General features: G+C 38.3%; 1 protein-coding gene across 2 annotated transcripts in view; it reads left to right on the top strand.

Moving 5' to 3' along the window:
• CCDC88C (coiled-coil domain containing 88C) overlaps nucleotides 1-23,634 on the top strand; it is an 83,698-nt gene that overhangs the window by 46,335 nt on the left and 13,729 nt on the right. For both annotated transcript variants that reach the window (XM_065750977.1, XM_065750987.1), the window contains exons 11-21: nucleotides 2,073-2,219; nucleotides 3,397-3,541; nucleotides 6,088-6,269; nucleotides 9,566-9,703; nucleotides 11,109-12,179; nucleotides 14,017-14,144; nucleotides 14,995-15,136; nucleotides 16,124-16,312; nucleotides 16,671-16,832; nucleotides 17,804-18,081; nucleotides 22,191-22,334. In XM_065750977.1, the coding sequence (XP_065607049.1) occupies nucleotides 2,073-2,219; nucleotides 3,397-3,541; nucleotides 6,088-6,269; nucleotides 9,566-9,703; nucleotides 11,109-12,179; nucleotides 14,017-14,144; nucleotides 14,995-15,136; nucleotides 16,124-16,312; nucleotides 16,671-16,832; nucleotides 17,804-18,081; nucleotides 22,191-22,334 (2,726 nt within the window). The remainder of the gene's footprint in view (nucleotides 1-2,072; nucleotides 2,220-3,396; nucleotides 3,542-6,087; nucleotides 6,270-9,565; nucleotides 9,704-11,108; nucleotides 12,180-14,016; nucleotides 14,145-14,994; nucleotides 15,137-16,123; nucleotides 16,313-16,670; nucleotides 16,833-17,803; nucleotides 18,082-22,190; nucleotides 22,335-23,634) is intronic.

Below are 23,634 nucleotides of genomic sequence, written 5' to 3' on the forward strand. Positions count from 1 at the left end.
GAGCAGTTTTACCTTCAAGGCTTTGAGATGCAACTCTGTAAGATCCCATGGAGTAATTATTTAAATTATACGAACTTCTTAGTGTTGAGACAACCTAAGATCATAGGATGGGTATGCCAATGAGCAATGTTGGCCTTGCCATAGCTGGCATTTTCACTGGGTTATTCATTTAAGATTTCTTCAGAACTGCTTTGAACTGGCATGTCCACCCTTACTGGGTGCTCAGTGAAAATGATTCCAGTCTTCTATGTGTTGCAGCTTTCGGTGCTGTGTGGTTTGTACCAGAGCCTGGATATGTGTTATGTACTTGGCACATAGCTTGACTCTTCATGAATCTCTAAAATAACTAGTTCCTGCTTGGAGTGCACTTTTGAGCATAGTTCTGAGACTGTTTTTGAGGTCAGACACAACCTTCCGTAGGGCTGTGGTCTGAATTGAGTGTGACGGTGTAGCAAAGCAAAGTAAACTGGTCATGTTGCTGTTTCATTATGGATATTCTGGCAGCTTAAACAACACTCAGCATGTTTTGTATTGTGTACTTCCTCTGGTCTGCCATCTGGTAGGTGTCGGCCTTTTTAGTTTGCATACCCTGAAGTAACCCAGATAGATCAGACTTAGCACAAAATGCTGTTTCTGTAAAACTAGTGTTTTGTTATTTTATTTACTTGCATACTCAGACATTTCAGTTGTGGTAGTTGGAGCACTTCACAAGCACTGACAGACTTGTCCCTTTTAGTGCTGCTGTAGTGGGGAAATTATTCCTCTTGTATTATGCAGGTTGGTAGCTGACCCAAGGAGGCATCAAGGGCAGTAGTTTGTGCATGAGGTGGACTTCCATACCATGCCATCTACACTCAAAATGCAGCAAACATTAAGATTGCTATATTAGGCTCTTAAATTGTGGTCCCCTATGTATCAGAAAGCAAGGGGAGTGTCTGCCATTAGACTTTCCTAACTTGTGCTTTGTATCTTTTTTTCTTCATTCTTTTTTGTAAGTTGTGAGCCATGTGAGGCTTTTTAAGGCAGACTCTGCCCCCTGAGAATTGAGAAGGGTGCTGCTGGTTAAGCAAGTGAAAGCATTTCACTCATGCCTGATGGTCTTTCAGGAATCTCCTTGGTTTGAATGCTTGTGGTTTGAGAGAGCAGACTTGAACACTGATGTCAGCAGACTTACCATTTGGAATACTGTTGTCCAGGAGCAATCTTCTCAAGCAATAAGCATTTCATCATTCCTGCATGCATGTTTTCTCTTCATGCATATTTAATTGGAGCAGAGGAAGGAGATGGAGAAAGAGAACAATAGGCAAAAAATAAAAATTAAAAAAAATCTGCTTCTTGACCCATTGTAACTTTCCTGGGCTAAAATCCTTCCTATACCTATTTAATCTTTTAAATGCTGATGTATTCCTTCTGTAGAAAAGAATACCTATGATTGAAGACTTATCTAAGAGTAAAAGCAAACAGTGAGATATTATAAATTGAAATAACACGTAATTTAATAAATGTGTCAAACGTGAGCAAGAATACATGGCCAGGGTTTATGCTTTGGACATCTCATGTTTCTGGAGGGCAGATACTTAAATACACAGATCTGATAGGTTCAAGACCTATAGAGTCCTCCCATTGCCATATGCATGTTTGCTAGCTCGTATGTTCACCTCCTAGTGCTTTTGAATTAAAAAATCTACTTAAAAGACTCAAAATTCACTTGTTTCCAGTGTTATGGCTGCAGTAGAATAAGTTAAGTTTTCACTTGGTAAAAACAGATAAAGAACCTTTAGTGGATCAATAGCATGACTTGTGCAGTTAATGCTCATGTTTATTTTGTGTCTTTGATCTTTTTGATCTAGCTCTGTATGAAGAAAAATTCCATTAAATGTCTAAAATTCAGGAAAAAGCAGTAAGGAAATCATTGCATTAGTTAATCTGAGGTAATTAAAATTGGAATCATTTCCTGTTGAATATCATATTGTAAAGAACAACCAAAAATTTGACAGTCACTTTATGGAAGTGCCTTCATCTTTGAAAAGTCACATTACCTAAAGAAGTTAACGTTATTTTTTCCTTTCTAGGAGTTAAGAGAAGATAACATCATATTAATTGAAACAAAGGCGATGTTAGAAGAACAGCTAACAATGGCAAGAGCTCGTGTTGATAAGTTGCATGAGTTAGAGAAGGAGAATTTGCAGTTGAAATCCAAACTTCATGATGTGGAGCTGGTATGCCCTCTCTTTCTCTTTATGCCATTTTTACTGCATTCTGTTTTTATGTTATCACATAGATTGATGCCACAGAAACCAGTAACAGGTAGATAAATCAACAGTGCTTTTAAGGATATCTAGTTTGAATTTGGTGTACACGCATTCTTGAAGTATATTAACAACATGAATACTGTGAATGTTGCCAGTGCTACTGTGTGAGGCAGTTAAATTTAACTTTATGGCAGGTGCTTTCATGCATACTGACGATAGGGATGTTAATATCTATCAAGTAGAAATCTCTGGAAATCTACTACAGTAAATCAACTTTTTTGCTAGAAAGGAAGCCCACAGCTGTTACGGTAACTAAGAATTCATCACTACTGTAAAAGAGACAATTCTGAAATTTTAGCATTAAATACATCAGAGATATGGCTAATTGCTTCATAGACTGGGAGATCTAAGAAGTGGCAGATTATTGTCTACAAATGAACACTGGATTTTGTAATCCCACTACTACTAATAAATATTCTTTAATTTTTTTGTATCTTACTCAACAGTCCTCCTCTTACAACTTTGCTTTGAATTCTTCTGGGTTTAACTGCATAAGAACAGGATTCACTGGAAACGAGAATGTTGAGGGTGTGTGGAGTTATGTTTAATAACTTACAAATAAAGAATAACATGATGCTTCAGCACTTGAAAGTAGCTGGTTATTTTGCATGCTGCTTTTCTGGGTGGATTTATGAATTTTTGACTGGTGCTTTCTTAAAATTTGATACCATTTAATCTCCTAGAAATGTAAGTGGCCAAAGTGATTTCCAGAAGCTGTGATAGCCTCTGGATTTGTTATTTGGATCATTGAAACCCTTCCAATTATGAGGCAGATATCTACTTGCTACTCCATATGACATGAGTTAAAGAAGCAGTATCCAAGGTTATTTCTGCAGTGTCTCCAGAGTGTCAGTGCATGATGCTACATGCTCTTGAAGAAGTTAGCTTTGGAGACACCTTGCATCCAGACAGCCTTACCAGTCCTGGCTTGTGCTGGCCCTGTCATCGCTGAGCATCTCCTCCCTCCAGTCACCTTCATTTCAAATATATCACGGACTTAGGGCTCCATTTAGCAGTTCAGCTGACAGAATAATCTGAGATAGATAATCTGCATACATTTTTTTCATTTACTCACCTTCCACAGGATCGAGACACAGACAAAAAGAGAATTGAAGAGCTTCTGGAGGAGAATATGGTCTTGGAGATTGCACAGAAACAGAGCATGAACGAATCTGCACACCTTGGTTGGGAACTAGAACAACTGTCTAAAAGCACAGATCTTGCTGATAGTGAGTACCAGCTGGGGTTGCCAGTGTTGTATTTCCATTTGTCCTTGCTGAAAGAGAACAGAGGTCACTTAACTGCAAAGGGAACAAAAGAATCCAAGATTAGGAAGTTCATTTGGAGAATTTCCCTTCCTGAGCTGTCTGACTTTGAACTTACATTTTGGAAGTTCCCAGAAACTATTCCTTTGAGCTTCTTTTTCTTATGTAATTATTAAAATGTTTTCTTTTTTTGTTAGTTATCACTGAAAGTGTGATTCTAAGTGAAATGATAAAATTAAAAAAAGAAGAAGAAAAAGAAAGCTTTGTAAATGACGCAGCAGAAATGTCACACTGAATATGGGATACTTCTAACTGAATGGCTGGGAGGAGTCAGTGATCTTTAGTATTCTTTAATACAATTAGTGCAGACAATTAGCTAGTCTTTAAATCCCAGGAAGTAGTGCTTGCTGAAGTCATTTATTTTTACTGGGTACTGAAAAGTGTGTATGGGTAGAATAGCTGGCTGATTATTTTTTTTGAATGGTTGATTTGATTTCCATAACTACCACAAATGTAACTAAAGGTCCGTTTGCTAGTCAGGTTTTATCATTGTTTTCTGTGTCTAACATCTATTCTGTTTATAATACCAGCCTAAACAACAACGTTAGAGAGAACTTGGGAAATAGAGAATATTTTGTGGTGTACAGATTTTATTGATTTACTTACCCGATTCTGCTAAGAATTGCATATTTGTATTTGTATACCAGGAATAATTTAACTGAAGACAAAGACTTAAATGTGAGCAAGTAGATGGTCTGTTTACAGTAAAGCTATTTAGAAGAATGGATTTGTTTTCTAAAATAAATCTTTTTATGATTAATGTCTACTTAATTGTTACTTTCACATAAAGCAGGTTCACTTTAGCCTTAGAACTGAATGGCAGTCAATTCCTCCTACTTATAATCAAAGGTATTACTGAGATAGTGGGGGTAAAAAGCACTTCTGCCTCAAAACTTAGGAATTTTTTTGAACTTTTTTTAGGGAAAATGTAAAACTGATTCTTTTTACTTGTTTCACATAGCAGCTTTTGTCCTCTTTCTGACTGTAATCTGTTAATGATAAAATAGAAGAAAGAGTGCTACTTTTGTTCTTTAGTTTTTGTAGCAGTGGAACTCCAGATCTTCTGTTAACTGAAGGGAGAGTAAGCAGAGCTGAGAACATTGGTAATCAGTTATCTTTTGTTTTGGAAAAAAAAATTAGTGAAGGAAGATTTATTAAAAAAAAACAACAACAAACAAAGCCAAACAACAAACAAACAACCCTGAACTTTGAAACTTAAAATTCTTTCACAGCAGCATTGTATTCTTCCACTGATTCTATTTGAGAAGTTGCTGTTCAGTTGCAATCCTGAATCCAGCTGTCTTGAAAGGATAAGAGTCAGTTTTCAGAGCTCTTCTGGAAAACCTTCTGTTCTTAGATTTCAAGTAGAGTCTGCAGGGATAGAAGAAAGCTAAAGATTTTACCTGTTAGTTTGGAATCTAATATTAAAATTGCAAAATAATTAAAAATAAATAAAAACATGGAAAACTCATTTAGATGGGTTTTGATTCAGAACAGCATTGAACAGAATTAAACAGCAGGCAGTGCTCCATCTAAGGCACAAATGGGATTTTAACATTCTCAGGAACTTCCCTGTTATAAAATACGCTATTCTTTATGTAACAGTGCTGATTATTTAGCAGACATTAATAATTTACTGAGATTTGAGGACAATGTTATAAGTAAGTTTCATATTAAATGTAGTTTTGTGTTGAAGGATAGCAATTATTCCATGTGGAACAGTGTTACTTTTTTAATTATTCAGTTGCTTAGTAGAAAAATGAGAGCAGTGCAGATTTTGGTACTGGGATTTACAGCAAAGAAGCCGTGGGACTTAGGATCTTCAAACATTCAAAGTAAAATAATAACTCTGTTCTGAAACTTGCAAAAATGTTGTTAGTTCTAAGACTTCAACTGAAGAAAATTCTCTGATCCGCTTTCTGGTAGCTCTCCTGTGCTTGTATGTCCAGTAGGAAAATATTCTCCCCAATTCAGCATATTCTTGATAAAATAGCTTTGAAGGTAAGCTCTGAACTCTATTTTGTGAGAGCTTTTTTCGATGACAAAATATGATTGAATACCTGAACTTCCATTTTCTGCATCATCTTGATGTTTTCACAAACATTTCTCACTGTTTTATTTTCTGACTCTATTTCCTCTTGTATAAGTATAAAAGGATATTAAAGCGTATTTTGCTATTAATATAAATCCTGCTACTGACATAGTTAAAGTAACTTTAGGAGACTTTAGAAAGCAAGTCACTTTAAAAAGGGTTATCTATTCAGATACTTCCCTATTATTAAAGTTATTAGTTATCGTCTGTAGAAGTACACAAATGTTTACTTAACAGTCAAGCTGAAATGATAAGGGTCTGATTGTGATTGTCTTCATAAAAGTGAATCTTAACACTCTAGAAAGAAAGATATTGGTCAGTTGATTAGTGCCATCTTTTAATTCTCATGTTTCAACAGCTAGGAAGTCCTTTGTGTTTGAGTTGAATGAATGTGCTTCAAGTCGCATACTGAAGCTAGAGAAGGATAATCAGAGCTTGCAGAACACAATCCAAGAACTGAGAGATGCCTCCTTGACCTCCAGAGAGAGCAGCCTAAAGTTTGTGGAACTGGAGAAGGAAAATCAACAGCTTAGCAAAAAGGTAATCCTTGGCCACAGGAACATTGCTCTTCAGTTTTGGAGTGCAGTGTCTGCAGGCCTTTACAGCATTCCTGAATGATGAGGGATTCACGATACTCTCTGTAAGACTGGGCATGTTTCTGGCTTCTTCTAGTTAATCTTGTTCTAACAGTAGTATATTCTATTGCCTTCTACTTTACCACCTATTTAAGTACATCATTGCAACTAAAAGTGACTGTTTTATAAAAGCAGTCTTTCAGTGCTTATTTGCCAGTCAAATTGTACTGTTGATTTTGTCCCTTTTTGTTTTCTTCTGGCTCTCAGTGATACTTGCTCTACCAGGTGAGGTTGCCACAGCCATTTTGAAGTTTATTGTTTGTTTGGAAGTTTTAATATTTTCATAAATTCTGTTCTATTTGACTTATAAGTCAGCTTAGTATATTTTTCTTTGCTGTTCATAGTCCTGGATCAGCTTTTTAACTTGTCCTATTGGCCCTTAGGTATTCTGTAGTATCTTCCTCCCTTCAAATATTTTGTTTCTTTTAATCATGGGTAGCAAACATGCCATCACTTTTTAAATGTATTTATCTACATTATGCTATATTATTAACTGCTATTACATTTAGCTCAAATGACAGTTCAGCATTTTTCTGTGCAAAACATAGTGCTCAGTTCATCTCCAACTACTAGCTCCATTTTTGTCTGGCTGTTCTGAACTCTGAGTGGAGTCAAATGGGGAAAGAGAAAGCTTGCTAATCTGAATATTAAAAAGAATTCTCTGTCAGTTTTTTCCGCATTCCTACCTTTGATAAATCACACAGAGTACAAACCCATTTTATCTCTTCCCCACTTCTGCTGTAACGTTTGTGTGCAACACTGAAGAGTTCAATCCCTTCTGGACTGCATGTGGGGTAACCGAATGCTTTAGAAAGAGGAGAAAGAATTTTTATAGGAAATGCTGGTCATAATTTACCAGATTGTGACTATCAGCATGTCAGCTTTTCTGTCAGGGAGAACTGGTATCTCTCACTGGATCACTCCATCTTCTGCAGAGATTCCTTTTGCTGCCAAGTTGAGAGACCAATTCTGCTTCTTGGCTTTGTGTGCAGAGAAAATGGAAAAAATTAGTTCTGCTTACTCCTCCTTCCATGCACACTTTTATGACCTTTTGTGTATGAGTAATTCACTCTAGCTCATAATTTACATGCTTAAAATTTGAGATCAAGAAATATAAAGCACTCAGCAGATACCTGTGGTGTGCAGCAGTTGGAGTCATTTGAACAACTGTAGTCAACCTTTGGCTTTGCTGCCGGCACATTCCTGTGGCACCTCCAGTTATGGCACTGTATTGGTGCCAGCAGCTGTGATTCCAGTATTAGTCTGATGTTTTCAGCAATGATGAATGTGTTGACATGGTGGGGTCACCTACAGGTCTGGTAGTTAAATAGCAGCCAGTAGTAGGGAACGCTTGTGTGGTGTGAAGGGACCAGTGTAGACATCAGGCCAACGAGAGAAAATGGCAGTTAAAAATACTACTTTTAAGAGCAGCTGAAATATGTGGAAGGGTATAAATTGAACTCTATCAGAGAAACACAAAGCATGATGAGGATTGCTGGCAAGCTGCACATCTCCTGTTCTGGAAGATCTGGAGAAAAAAAAACTGTAGCATTCTGTAGTCTGTGGGTGACATACAGTTGTCTCCTAGTGTATGGAGATCTGATACTCTTTATATAAAATAATCCTGGTTTGTGGTGGTTGCATTTGATTATTTTTTAAAATCTTTTCTTCATCAGACCTACTTTTGTATTTCTCTCACAGATGTCTCCTCTTAATTAGAGGATATGACTGTCAACAGAGGAAGTCTATATGATTAATTACAGAGTGGTTACTGCAGTATGAAGAGGAGAGAGCAACTTTGCTCAAGGGGTGTTGAAGGTGCATACAAAGAATAAGAGACATAAAAGTGTTTTTCTCTTGATTTTGTGTGATTTTAGAAACAAGTAAAAAAAACCTTACTGCTATACCTGTAGTACAGTCATTTCACTATCATCCACTGGATATCTGAGAGTTACCAAGAACTGTGACCAGAAGATGCTTGTCTGTCTACTTATTTGCTGTTTGGAAAGATCATGTAGCCAGAATTGAATTAGATAGCACAAGAGGTGGTGTACTTTTTTTTCCTTTTTTTTTTTCTTTTCCACTTTTCTTGCAGTGTTTTGAGACGAGGGTTTTCTGTTATTAGTTCCTCTCAGGCACAATGTTAGCAGCAGCAGACCTAGTAAGTGTTCTCCCTGTGTTCTAAACTTGGACAAAAACAAGATGTAAATAGTAATTTCTTACTTGCCTCCAGTGTTTCGAGAAGATGTAATGAAAACTAGCTATTGCTAAGTTACTGAGATTGTGTTTCTGTCTTCTCTGAACAGCTCCTTTGAGACCAATGATCCTTAACATGGTTACATTTCTAAATGTTAAGCTCTTCTTATCTCTGATCTGGGCAGCCCCTGCTTGTTTAAACACTTCCTGTAATGAGGCACATGTTGATATAGGCAGAGCTCAGCCTCTGGCTATTTCCCACTTGTAAGAATTATTGTTAATAACGTTCTCATTGGTGTTTTCACTGTTGGCAAAGTTCATAATACCACCACCACAAAAAAAATAATAATAAGCTGTAGGATTTCACAGTACTTTACAAGGATAAAAAGGAGTATTTCCCGAACTGGAGATCCTGGTTCTTGGAATGTCTTGCTTCTAAAGAGCTGCTTCTTTACAGTGCTCAGTTCATTATAAGTACAGCTTTTAAAAGGGGAGTAGTAAGAAGAAGGCATCATTCACTGTAGGACTGGGCTCTTGTTCACAAATCATTGCAGTGCAGAATAGTCACCTGCTGGGAAAACAGAGGACCAACATACCACAGGGAGAGGGAAGATAAACTTGGAAACCAGTTTTCTTCTGTTCCTGACTTTCTAAATTCTTTTGCTCGCTGAACTGTTTTAAGAACCTTCTCAGTATTTGCTTGTCAAGTAAGGCCACCAGTGATGCAGTGACTAGGAGGAGACAAGCCCCTGGGAATAGTGAGCATCAGAAATTGTAGCCACTGACAGGAGCAAAATGGTACTGAGGCAGGTGAGTCATTTTTCACCACTGTGCCTTATCCTGATAAGCACAACTCTTTCTTCAGCTGCCCTTCAAGAAGAGGAGGATTATATCCCACAGCCACAGTCCTCATCTTTCCCTTTGGTTGTTCAGTATTCTTTAAAGTGTGAACTGTTATTACATCAAGCTGTGGCTGATGTGTTTTGGTGTGTTCTCTCCACACAGATTGAGAAGTTGCAAAATCAAATTGAAAAAGAGAAGCAAAGTAATCAAGATCTGGAGACATTGAGTGAGGAGCTGATAAAAGAGAAAGAACAGCTACAAGTTGATATGGAGACTCTGAAAGCTGACAAAGACAGACAGGTGCAGACTTCATAAATGTAATCGAAGAGTATATGCCCAGTAGTGGGAATTTACTGTTGCCATTTAGAGTGTTAAGTCTCTTGGGGATACAGGGCATTTTGGGTGCTATATAAATACGTTTAACTTGTTCAATTGTTGGTAAAAAATATTCTTTGAGTGAAAAAGCCCAGTATGCTTTGGTAGCTTCCGTTTTTCCTGTTGCCATAAGGACATCTTCAGGCCATTGTAAGAGTAAATCTTCCTTTAAGGAAAAAAGCCCTGAACTTTACTAAAACGGGCACTGGCTGGTTTTAGGATATGCAGATAAAACTACCTGTTGTTGCAGAAGATTGGTCTTCTGTCAGCTGAGTGTGTTGACTTGTTTGTAGTCTTAACACACTTAGTCTATTTTAAAAATATGCTGAGAAAACATTTACATCACCTGGGCTGATAATTTAAATGTCTTTCAGCTTTTAAATGCTGTGAAGTGCCCTGAAGCCACTCTGTTTCAAGCTCATGACAAATGTCATCTGTATTAAGTAGACTAATGAAGAGAATATGTAGGTACATCACTGAAAGGGAGGATGTATGTTTTTTGTACTAGAATTTATTCCAAAATTTGTGGGATTAAGGTTAAATAATAAAATGTCGTATTTATGTAGTGCATATTTATGTAGGAGTCTTATGCAGACTTCTGCCTGGGAAACTGCACTTTACTGCTGAAGTCATGAGTTTCAGTTAGATCACATATGGATTCTTTGTGGTAACAGCTAGTGAATGATTCATCAGTAGAACAAGCAGTAAAAACAACAGTATTCTCAGTCACCAGAGGAGGGTAGGTTATGATTTTTCAGGCCCAAGTCCTGTTCAGTTTTTGTGGATATTTTTAAAATAAAAATTGCAAATAGCAGTCCAAATTGTGATTTCTTCAGCTGGAATTTGACCAGTTAGGTAAATGCGCTGCTTTTACATGAAGTGTATCCTTAGTGAGATACATAACTGCTACAAATTTTTCATCCTTTCAGGCAGGGTTTCTTAATTCTTAACAGGGAGAATTGGGGTCTTCAGATCACAAAGACAGGGATGTATAACTAAACAGAAAGGTAAAATTTATTAGGAATGATTAATAACAAATAATCCTCAGCAAGATGTTCACTGAAGGCCTTCTGTCTCCTTTATTTCTCTACTTAGACCTTACGTGGTAGGAAGAATACACCAGCATTTTTCAGTTCATTAGATTACCACCATCCCAGAGGTAGCAATTTTCTAATTAGTTTTGGTTGATGATTTAGTTGAGAAATTTGTCTTGTGTTTAATGGATATCTTTATTATCAGGCAGGTAGCTACTTTAGGACTTCATTATAGTGTGAGTTGTAGGATAAATGTGTAGCACTTGCATGTTGTTTTGTTTGTTTTGTTTATGTAGATAAAGGACCTTAAACAAGAAAATGATCACCTTAATCAAGTGGTCTTATCCCTGAGACAAAGATCTCAAGTGAGCAGTGAGGCAAGAGTGAAAGATATTGAAAAAGAGAACAAGATCCTTCATGAAACAGTTACAGAAACTAGTTCCAAAGTCAACAAGCTAGAATTTGAGAAGAAACAGTTGCAAAAGGATTTTGACCAGGTTAAAGAAAAAGTGGAAAGAGTGGAAGAAATGGAGAAAGAGCTCCACCGGCTGGAGAAGGAGAATGAGCAGCTCACAAAGAAGGCAACAGCAATGAAAACAGTGACAAAAAAAGTTGAAGTTCTTCAGCAGGAAAATTGGGATCTGGAAATGGAAAATAGGAAGCTCAGAAAATCCCTGGATACATTCCAGAATGTTTCTATCCGGCTTGGGGACCTGGAAAGGGACAACAAGCAGTTGGATGAAGAAAACCTGGAGCTTAGAAGAGTTGTAGAAACCATGAGATTCACCAGCACAAAAATGGCACAAATTGAAGCAGAAAATAAAGATTTGGAGAGAGAAAAAGAGGACTTAAGGAAGAATGTGGAAATGTTAAAAGTGCTGAGCAAGAAATCAGAGAGGCTGGAGCTAAGCTATCAGAGTATCAACTCTGAAAACCAGAGACTTCAGCAAATGCTGGAGAACGGCAACAAAAAGATCCAGGAGCTAGAAAAAGAAGTACAGGCAACAGAGAGTGAAAATCAAGTCCTTCAGAGAAATCTTGAGGAGCTGAAGATTTCTGCCAAAAGGCTGGAAAGGTTAGAAAATGAGAACAAAGCCCTAGAACAAGAAATATCTCAGCTTGAGAAGGACAAAAAAATGCTGGAGAAAGAAACAAAACGGCTTTGGCAGCAAGTGGAGCTGAAAGATGCTATTTTGGACGATAGTACAGTAAAGTTGGCAGTTGCTGAGAAAGAAAACAAGACACTAGAAAAGGAAATTGCTCAATTCAGAGATTCGTCTAATAAGCTGAAAGAATTTGAAAAGGACAACAAAGATCTCATAAAGCAAGTTACAATTGATAAAAGAACACTAGCTACACTGAGAGAGGTAAGAAAAAATAATACTACTGGTTTTAGTACAACACTGTTTTATATTTCAGCCCTGTGAAGTAGCAAAGGAAGCCATCTGTCCTATGACTATGTAAGAGATCTTCACAGCCTTGCCAGGAAACACTGGATAGTGTAGTCTTGAAAGGTGCAACCTTCCAAAAACTTCGTGCCCACAAATGACAATGACTCCAAATCAAATGTTCTTCATGCGGGGGATAGATTTATCACAGCTTTCACATCATTGATACTTTGATTCTGTAACTACTGAATTGTTCACTTGCTTGAAAGTTCCAGTAGGGGAGGTCTTAAGCCTGGAAATGAGCACGTTTCTTGAGAACATATTAACATCCCCATTCTAAAACAGACTTCTCTGGGACATGAACCATCCCAGGTGACCAACCTGGCCCTTTCATTAAGAGGTGAACTGAACTTTGCTTTATGCATTCATACAGTGTTTTTCCCCCAGAGATTCCATTCAGAGTGAAAGTGTCCTAAGCAGCTCTGTTAATAAGCAGTAGTGATCTCTTCCTGCTCCTCTGTCCACTGCAGCATGCAGTATTCACACTTTTGCTTGCAATCACCTTTTAAAAATACACAGTTTGCATTAGCACATTGGCAAACCAATGATGTGTGTCCCTGAGCCTCCCAGTCTTGCAAATAGTCTGTGAGCTGAATCAGGCTATTGCAGCTTTCTGTTACTGCCTGCTCCTTCTGCTGTCATCCTGCCAGAAGCAGGATTTCCTGTGAAAGAGCATTCAAAGTGAAACTCAGTGTTACAGTAGCTCAGTGGAATGAATAAGTTTATCAAGGCTTTCACAGTAAGCAATTACTTATTTGGGGATTTAGTTTTATTTTACTATTTGAAGCAGTAGTGTAATTTTCAGGATGAAAAATATTTATCAATAACAAGTTGTTTCTATCCTGTTTTCTAGAAAAATAAGTAAAATAATAGCATTTCTGAGAAGACTCCTTTATAATATTCCAGTTCTCAGCCAACTGCAAACTTCCAGTTGTGCAGCTCATGCATAAAAATATCTTATTTTCCTTTTCTCATTTACCTTCTGCAGAAGGAGTTCATGTATATTGAAGAAAGGATCCGTTTACAAACCACAGATTAACATTAATCTTAATGTTTTTCCCTTGCCATTTAAAGGTGTGATTGAATTGATCATACCACAGAACTGTTGAATGTCTATAGTGTGTTTAAGAAAGTATATGTTATTTTGGTTTTATTCTTCTGCTTGGTATTCAGTTTTTTTTTTTTCCCTTCTTGAAGTCCTTGTTGAAGAAAGCTTTTGAGCAGTAAAATGAGCAATGTAGGTCTTTAATGATGTATTTCCACTTCAGAAAATTTTGAGCGTCAGGAACATTGCAACTTCACAATGCACTAGAAATGATTTGTCCTTTTTAAACGTGGCTGGTACTGTCCTAGCTTCTGTTTGGGCTCAGAGAAGTGGGAACTCCCTCTGGTGGTGCCGAGTGCCCTAAGCTGCTCACGACACATGTTCCTTCTGCTGGCAGCAGGCAGGAGTCTCCTGGCCTCATCCCCTCTTCTGGCATGTGGGCAGGATTCCAACACTGGCAGTAGTAAATCATTACAGTGACCAAGACCAAGGTCATAAGAAATGTTCTTCACATTTATTCTGAGTAAGCTATAAATAAAAGCCATCAGTTTAATTCTGCACTCAGCTGACACTGATGAAGAAGTTTAGCTGATCTTCTTGGGACTAGGATTTTATCTAACAACTTTTTTGACTATTCTTGAAAAAAATCTATTGTGCTGGATAATTATCACCATCCTTTGCACAGCAGCTAATTATTTAGTACTGTTACAGGATTTGGTCCTGGAGAAGCTGAAAAGTCAACAGTTGTCTAGTGAGCTGGACAAACTGAGCCTGGAACTGGAGAAGATAGGATTGAGCAAAGAGCTGCTGCTACAGGATGACAATGGCAATGATGACACGTGAGGAAACTGAGTTCTTATAATCCTTCTTTTGAATCTGAAGGCCTTTCCTCAGCTGATTTCTCAAGCCCTCTGCCTTTAATTTTAGTTCTCATCTGTTTCTCTTCAGTTATCCGTACCTATATTTCAGACATGAAGCGTATTTTTCTGTAGTATGTTTGGCAGTATACTGCAAGTTTTGCTAAGTCTTTTCTTGGGAGGAAGGAAAATGTGCCATTATCACTGTCCATGCCAACCAATCAGCAGCTGGATAGCTATTATGGTGACCCATTATGTATATTCCTCCTGGTATTCTTTACAAGTAAGAATAGTGTCTAAGTGTTCATTAGATGGTGTGTGTCATGATTAATAGGTGATCCAACCATCTGTTAATATAAGCACACATTTCCTAAGAAATTCCTCATTCCAAGTTCTGTAGTCGTGTTCAAAGAAACCCCAACAAGAAGTGTGTACAGTCATCTTGGTAAGACCTATTTAGAGAAGCAAACTTACAATTTGGGAGCATTTAGGTTCCTTTAGGCTTACTGCAGATTTTTCTCTTTGTTAAAAATGTATAAAAGAGATATGAGAAGAAATGTAAATTGTGAAATTATGGTAAGAAAAGAGAAAAAATATTTTAAATTATATAGTTGTTAGATATTTCTATAGAATGATGCATGTATGACCCTTACTAAAATTGATAGAATTTTCTTAAAGCTGCTTCCTCAGCTATAATGTATCAGGAAGGATCTTCAGCAGTAGAGGAAGAAGCAAAAGTGTAATGTATCTTATGATGAAACAAAGTCTCCTATGTAGATGGTTTCTCATTTCTTATTGACAGATAGTGGAAATCTATTATCTTGTTTTTCAGAAAATACAGGATTCTGGAAAGCAAAACTGAATCAGCACTGAAAACAACACTAGCTGTGAAAGAGGAGAAGATTGCAATGCTGGAAGCTCAAGTGAAAGACTCTCTGAACTTGAACCAGCAGTTACAAAATGATCTAAATATGGTAAGAGTGGTTCTGCACATTCACTTGTATTTTAAAACTGAGCAGGAACAAGTTATCTGTACTTTTTTCCCCTACCACTTTCACACACCTTGCAAAAACCTTTTTGACTTAATTGCTTTTCTTGCCCGAGTCTATCTAATTAGACCAGTTTCATAGAATTGTAAAATTGCTCAGGTTGGAAAAGACCTGTAAGATCATCAAGTCCAACCTCAACCTGACCATACTACCCAACTCATAGCATAGACCATACTACCCAAGTCATACTACATATTGGGCTACAGCTTGATACATCCTCACTAAATAACCCACCATTAAATCATGTCCCTGAGCATCACATCAGAATGGATTTTAAACACATTCAGGGATGGTGACTCAATCACCCCCTTGAGGAGCCTATTCCAGTGCTTAACAACCCTTTTTGTGAAGAAGTGTTTCCTGATATGCAGCATAAACCTCCCCTGGCACAACTTGAGGCCATTTCCCCTTGTCCTGTAACCTGTCACCAGTGAGAAGAGAATCATCCCCACTCTCACTGCAGTCACCTTTCAGGTATTTGAGGAGAGCAGTAAGGTCTCTTCAGCTTCCTCTTCCCCAGACTGAGCTGCCCAGTCGCTTCTCACAGGGCAGATTCTCCAGGCCCTTCACAAGCCTTGTTGCCCAACTTTTTTTTTCATTGCCACAGTGTTTTCTGTCTCATTTAATGAAAGCATCATCTGAGCAGCAGTGCATTTTAAACTTCCCACCCAAAAACAGCTGCTTATTAGATAACAGTGAGCTTGAGTCAAAGGGCACCTTAAAGGAAGCAAACAGATGTGGATTCCTCCGCCTGTCTATTTCTCAGTTTCCTTATCTGTGAAGTGAGGATAATGGTCTTTCAATCCTTTGAAGTGCCTACAGTTAAGGAGAATAAATGCATGCCCTATATTTGTTAATATAAAATCCTAATGTTAAATCAGTGGTAAAGGTTTTTCCTTGCTTGTTTTGAAGATAAAGAAGGACTTTGATGCACTTCAGCAGAGTCAGCAGGATGGGCAGCAAGCTCAGAATTCACTAAAGTATTCCACGGAGAAACTCATTCCCAACCACCAAATGAATGAGAAATTGGACATTGGACACCGAGAAGCTACCATGGAGCTGCTGAAATTGAAAGACAGGGCAATTGAATTGGAGAGGAATGTAAGCTTTTTATTTCCTGTTATCCTTCAGACTTCCTTGCTACCATGAGTGTGTTGTTGGGACCTGGGTGTAGAACTTGGAGGAATCTGGTGTGTTTTCTGGAGCACCTGATTCTACCAAATTTTTCCAGTATTTCTTAGGACTCCTCAAAGTCCAAGGCATTGGACTTTAGTGTCCTGAGTAACATCTCTGTAGGGACAAATCCCAGGTATAAACATTGGTTATACTTTCATATCTTCTGCCTTTTGATTGCAGACTGGTCTTCGATAAGTAGTTGTCAACTTCGGTAGGACTGCAGATGATCAGGACAGCCATTTGGTTTCTTCCTGTCACCCCTTCAATCCCATCTCTCTTTCAGAATGCAGCCCTCCATACTGAGAAGCAACTACTTAAAGAACAGGTGAAGCATTTGGAAACACAGAATGTCTCTTTCAACAATCAGATCCTGACACTACAGAAGCAAAACATGTTCCTTCAGGAACACAATACTGCCCTGCAGACTCAGACAGCCAAACTCCAGGTCAGGATAACCTTGTACTTCTGTTCAAGATGTAAAGATGAGTTCCAGAAGGTGGAACTTAGATTGAACTATGGATTTCTCCAACCTAGGAGGGAAATTGATTCCATAGCTACTATCTGGATTTATTTTTATTAATAATGTTGTTATTTATAGTGACATTTCTAGAATAAGGTAACAATGAAGCAAAATACAGATGTTATTCTAAAATCTGTACTGAAATAAAAGCATATATGCCATTTTTCTGTTAATACCATATCTGTGAAAAAGATATTGGAAGAAATGGGAAGGGGACACAAGTTATTTTCCAGAGGCATTGTGGCTATGGGTTCTGATGACGATTTTTAGATTTCAGACAATGTGTTAAGATGCTCTTAAATGTTGCTTCTAATTTTGAGAAAAACTATTCAAGTGCACTTTTAAAGATCAGCATTAGATTAATTCTTGTGTTTTTATTTTGTGAATTCTTCTTTCTTTAAGCTTTTAAACATGCACTTTCTCAGAATTTTTGGCTCCCTGTACTTTGTTGTCACTTATAATTGAAGTATGCAAGCGACATGAAACTTCATTTGATTTGAAATTAGGTTTGTTAGAAGTGCAGCCCCTGTACACGGTGATACAGCTGTTTTTTGTTGACTTTTGTTGAACTTAAGCTCTCACTTACAGGTACATAAATAGGCATTTGTACTGATTGTCAGAGATATACCTAAGTTGTAAACATTCTAGTTTGTCTGGATTTTCATGCTCTTGGCCTATAGCAGGCCACTGCTAGCGTGGTAGTGCTTGTGTGTGTATATATAACATGGTGTGTACTACCAGCAATACTGAAGCGATGCCCAAGCATCCACAAATATCTTAAGTCTACAAAGCAACTGGTGTGTTCTTGATTAACTATATGCTGGTATGCTCTGCTACTGCATGGCTATTGAGGAAGCTGTAGGTTTAAGTAACACTTTTTATTTGGGAAACTTTAGGTAGAAAATTCAACCCTCAACTCCCAGAGTGCTTCGTTGATGGCCCAGAATACTTTACTCCAGAACCAGCAAACATCCAAGGAGAATGAGAATGAAAATTTGCTGAAACAGAAGGAGCAGCTTAAAGCTGAATATGAATCATTGCTTCAGGACCATGAACACCTTGCTTCATTACATGAACGCCAGTCCACAGAGTATGAATTGCTAATAAACCAGCACAGCTGCCTGAAAACCTTGCACAAAAACCTGGATCTAGAACACAAAGGTCTTGGGGAGAGGTATGCTCACTTCATAGAAGAGCTGGACTGTGGCAGTGTTACAGTCCTAGTCTTAATTGTTGGCTTCCAATAATAAACAGAAACTACTGCTTTATTAGAGTAACTTTTTCCCTTGAAAATGTATTTTCTTAATCTTGCCATTATTAGGAGGTAGGATGAAAATATATGCAAAGCTGCGGGTTTCAGGCCTCTGAGGGTGGCAGACCACAGACCACTGGTAATATTTAGCAAATGTGAGCTTGGGTCTTGGGGGTGCTTTGTCAGAAGTAGCTTAAATCCCCTTACTACAGCTAAGGATCTTTGCTGTAATAACGTTCAGCCTTAAAAGATTTTTCTAGTCCTAGCAGGTAGCATCTTTTGTAGTCATACAGTGATGTCTATAAGTCAACTGGGTAATTACCTAATTAATGCATACCTTAGCAAGTAGTGTAAATAATTGAAGATTGTGTGTTCGTTCAACCTTATGACAAAGAAGGCTCTCTGAAGGAACCTGTATTGAGCTAGCCCTGAGATAGTGTTGTATTATTTATTTTCTTCTGTCTCTACAATCTAAGATTTGCTTCAGACCTTTCAGTTAAATTGTGAGATAAGTATTCTCTTCATTATTTAGTCACTAGTTACTGTTATTTCTGACAGTTATCCATGGACTGAACAGTATGAATACTGCAGTACTACATAAATGCCACTCCACCTCAAAACCTAAAATACATATATATTTTTCATTGTTTCTTTCCTCAAAATATCTGTATTCAGATTCAGTTTCTGTGCAAGAACACAAGTTGAGTTCATAGTGTTGCAAACCAAGGTGTTTGCCGCGTTTAGCCAAGGTTAACCCAGAGTGACGTGGGGAAGCATACACATACTCAATGTGAGCAAGCTTCAATTTTATTAGCAAATCGGTGTCTATTATATAGTATTTTTCTTACAAAGATCATGCACACCAATGTTAGGGATGATACATTTGGGACAGCATGGTCGCTTGAGCGCGTAGCATTCCCCTAGGGGAATGGTGCGTGCAGAGGAAAGAAGAACATGTACTTGATTTAGCAACCAGAACAAGATCAAGAAAGTAAAATGTTATACCGTGTAGGTCTTAGTGTACTTAAGTGATAATGTGTAACTGTGCAAGTTTCTGTGCAAGAACACAAGTTGAGTTCATAGTAATGCAGTGTTGATCCTAAGAATGGACTTAAACCTGGTGCTAAGGCTCTCTTTCCTGAAGAGAGCAGATCTGGCAATATGTGCTGTAGATTTTGATGAAATATAGAAGTATCATAGAATCACAGTAAACCTATCATGATTAAAATGTCCACCAGGGTTGTGTGATGGGACAGCTGCTTGGCTGGCAACTAAATGAGCTGTAAATGATTACACAGACACGGTTCCTGCTCACCAAGTCTCTCAGACTGATTAATGATTCTCTTTGATACAGGCTTTGCTTAAAATTATCACGATGCAGTGTGTAGGGACAGTTTGTTAGGCGATGTTTATTGATGAGTACCAACCATTAAACAGTTCTGACCTAAGGAGAAGTGGTTTTCTGAAAATAGGTTATCTCTAGTGATAAGTGGTCAAATCACCTTTGTAAATGTTAACCATTTGGAGTCTGTTACTGAGTTGTGACTGTCAGTGAGAGATGTCCCAGCAGAGCAGGTGGTGACCTTCTGTGTACTCAAAGCAGGTTGGTTTTAGCAGTTTTAAGAGTGCAGTGACCTTCATTATGTCAGCCACTAAAGAGACTTGTCAAGGTGATTTGTCCAAGGCACGCATCTCCTGACCATCAGGCAGAAGAAACAAGCAGCTTCAGTTAGCTTTGGGACTCATACCTTCATGTACAGCCAAGATCACTGAGCTTACATGTTTAGGTCATACTGATGGATTCTGAGCGCAGTCAAAATATTTTCTGAACCTGAGCAAACTTCATGAAGCCTTGCTCGGTTCTGTGTGCATAGTGTTAGCCCAGCATTGTGGATTTAATAATGAGTTGTGTATAACTGCAGCAAAATGTCCTGACATAGCCCAGGAAACCACTGAGGGTTTGATTTAGAAGGACAAATATCTTCAGTATGTTAGGACCATTTGCTGTTAATACCATTTTCTTCTGTGGTGACACAGAAAGGCTGGGCTCTTTTACTTGCATTTTTAAAATTGCTTTACATATTGCTCATTACTAAGGGGAGGTAGTAACCCTGTAACTACAATTGATTGGCAGATGCTTGAGCATTTCTTTGTGGCTTACTCTGGAAAGGACTGAAGTCCTACAGAGATGCTGGAAAAATTCATCTCGCTGGAAAAGCAGAATCCCTGCTGTGCTAGGATTTGTTAGTATGTTCACTTTGCCACATCTGGGCAAAGCTGGGTGCTTCTTAAAGCTTTCTCAGTCACAAACACCCACAATGGTATTTCTCTTGGCAAAGCAGCAAAAAGAGTGAAAGCCAAAAGGAGTGAAGAGGAATGTGAGTGTTTAAATCCAGGAACGGGCTGTGTCAGAGCCAAAGAGGAATTTATATGCATGTATAATAATTTTTTCTTTTAACAAACACTCTGTGTGCCTGGAACTGGTGCTTAAAGCAATTGAATGAACGTGTATGTTGAGTAGGCTACAGGCTGAGGTACCTTTCCTGGTGGGTAAAGCTTGTCAGGTTGCACAAACCCAGCTCAAACGCTCTGTGCTGCATCTGGAGTACAGATATGTTTGCCTGGGATTTTCATTTGGGCTCCAGAGGCGCAGAATTGATGCGGTTTTGCAGATGGTCTCTCATTTCTTTCTTATCTCCTGATATTTAAAGAAGCAGCTCTCATGCTCAAAGGAACTATGTAGAGCCAGGCCAAAGTGTGAAAAAAAAAAACAAAAAAAACTGGACCACTATACTGCTTCCCTCTGAGGAGTCCTCATTAAAAATAGATGGCTTGGATAAAAATGAACAAAGTAGCCCTATTGTAGGGAAATGGCAGAAGAATTCACAATGCAGGTTGTGCAGAGGTGACCAGGGTAATTTCTGCCAGGAGGCTGACAGTGTAGTTTGTCTTCTAGGCTCTGGATTGGAGCACAGTCTTCCTTAAATACTTCTTGGAGCTGGATGTGAAGCCTTCCTTTGCTTTCAGGTTCTTCCATTTGTAGTACAGAGACTGAATTTGAAATATCCTGGGGCTGAATGAATGAAAAACAAAAACAAAAAAATAAGGTTAATTAAACTCCACTGCTGCCACAGGGAATGAATAGTAAAAAGCAGCTTTTGTCTGAGAGACAGGTACTGTTCTGTGTGGCCCTTCAATGGGGCTGGAATTTGGGACAGACTGTAATTTGATCCTGGGAGGAAGGGAATGGTAGCCTGAAAGAAAAACAAGCTGGCAGGAATCAGTGTGTTTGGTGCTGTCTGCCGCTTTTGTTTTTGTTTTGAAGATTTAGTGGCTGCAGAGTAACTGCTCTGCATTCATCTCTGCTGAGATGAGAGTTAACAGTGGCATATGGAACACGTGCAGATGATGCTCATTCACTCCAGGTTGTTTAGGCACTGCTTTATCTGTTCACCCAGTTGCTCTTTTAAAACTGCAAGAGCGATGCTTCTCTGTGCCTGGCGCAGGTGCATCTGCCAGGGATGCTCTGGGGCAATATCCTGTGATCTTCTCATAGGAAAATGTGCTGGTGACTTTGACATCCTCTGCACCAGTGTCCCTAGTGGTTTCTGCTGGTGTGTATGTATGTGTGTGGCCACCACAGGAAAAAATCTGGGCACAGCTTGCAGCTCTACAAAGTTATCTCAATCCACATAATATTCTGCGCAGTGTTTCCTGAATGCAGGCAGCTTAGCAGCTCCAGGAAAGCTGAGCCCACCTAATCTGTACTGTGCCACCTGCTGGGGTCTGTTCCTCAGCTCAGTTGATTCAGTGATCCAGAGATGAAAGACTTGCAGACTTAAGGACAAAGCTGTTTCCATTCATACTTCAGCAATCTTCAGCTTAGGTAAATTTTTGAACACAAATTTATACCAAACTAAGCAGACAGGGAGACAGTAATTTCTGACTTTTGTGGTACCACCTATTAACATCTTAAAATAGAGGAAAAGTATAAAAAAAGGAGCTAAGAGGATGCTATTCACTTTTTGTAGATACAACAGTTTACTGAAACAGAAGGCAGAACTGGAAGAGCTGGAAGTAGCTCTAAAAACTGAGAGAGAGGTTCTGCAAGAAGAAAGGAGATCAAATGCAATAACAGCTGGGGAAAATCAGAAGCTGAGGGAGGAACTGGACAGGTATGGCTCCCTCACTATATTCTTGTTACTATCATTGAAAAGTCAGTGATGCAAACTACACGTTTTTTCTTCTGCACTGGATTGTAGCTCCAAAATACTTTCATTAACACATCTGTTATTTTTTCCTAAGTCATATCTTGTAATTTGTTCATTTTGTTTAAATTGCTTTAGGTTATCAGCTTCACAGATACTGTGAACAAAAAAAGGTGTTTCATATACATTCTGGTTCTGGACTTCTGCTTGTTCAAAATAAGCCTTCACTTGTGGTCCTGTTTACAACTCTCTCTGTACTGAGTTTTTTCCAGCACCTGTCTTTGAGTAGAACTACTAATATCCAGAGCTCTCAGTAGAGTTGTGTGAAATGGTCCATGTTATTTTTTTTTTTCCCCGTAAGAAAAACTGCATCATGTTTTTTACACAGGATGCTTTATTTCTGGGAGTTGACGTAGCTGTTTCTTTTTTGCAGCCAGAAGAAAGCTGCCATTTGTTAGTAGTCTAAAAAAAACCACAAAAACCTAGTCTTATTAGTTATTAATAATGGACTTAGTGATCACTAATCACTAGCAGACTGTGAACTCATACCAAACTCCCTTCTTGAGGCAGCATCCATACTGAAATAATGTAACAGTAAAATGGACAACTATTTGTCCAAGGTCTTCTGATGTTCTTCTGGAGCAGGTTCCCCAGGCCAGTGATCACAGTCCCAGGCTTCCAGAGTTCAAGAAGTGTCTGCACAATACTCTCAGACATATGGTCTGATTTTTGGGTGGTCATTTTTGGAACTTGGATTTGATTCTTGTGGATCCTGTACAATTAGGGATATTCTATGATTCCTGTTCAGTTCTCACTGTTAGAGCCAGTTCAGTTCCACTGCTCAAAACCCTTTTGAGAAAAGTTTGTTGCAAATAAGGCTCCAAGTTCAAGTTCAAACAACATCAGCTTGAGCAATGTTTAAACACTGTACCTTCAGTTCAGTCACAAAAGTTTGATATGTTGTCCCAGTTTAATGTACCCTAGCATACTGCTGGGCTCTGCAAACATTGTTTCCTTGAGCATTCTGTTTTCAATCCAGTTTGTCTAGGAACAAGGAAAGAGGTTGTAGAATGTTATTTCCAGTGCTGAATGAGAGAAGATGTAGCTGTCTGTCAGTAGATACAGAATGTAACCATTTATATGTATCTACTAATATAATTTTATGCCTTTGTAAGTAGTAGACATTTTTGGATTTACCAAAAGTTATAAAGGAATTCTGTAGTCTCATTTACAGCATCACAGTCTCACATTTATGCTCATATAATAC

Source organism: Cyrtonyx montezumae, unplaced genomic scaffold (genome assembly GCF_038088225.1).
Source record: "Cyrtonyx montezumae isolate F1298 unplaced genomic scaffold, pur_monq_1.0 scaffold_10, whole genome shotgun sequence".
Taxonomy (NCBI): domain Eukaryota; kingdom Metazoa; phylum Chordata; class Aves; order Galliformes; family Odontophoridae; genus Cyrtonyx; species Cyrtonyx montezumae.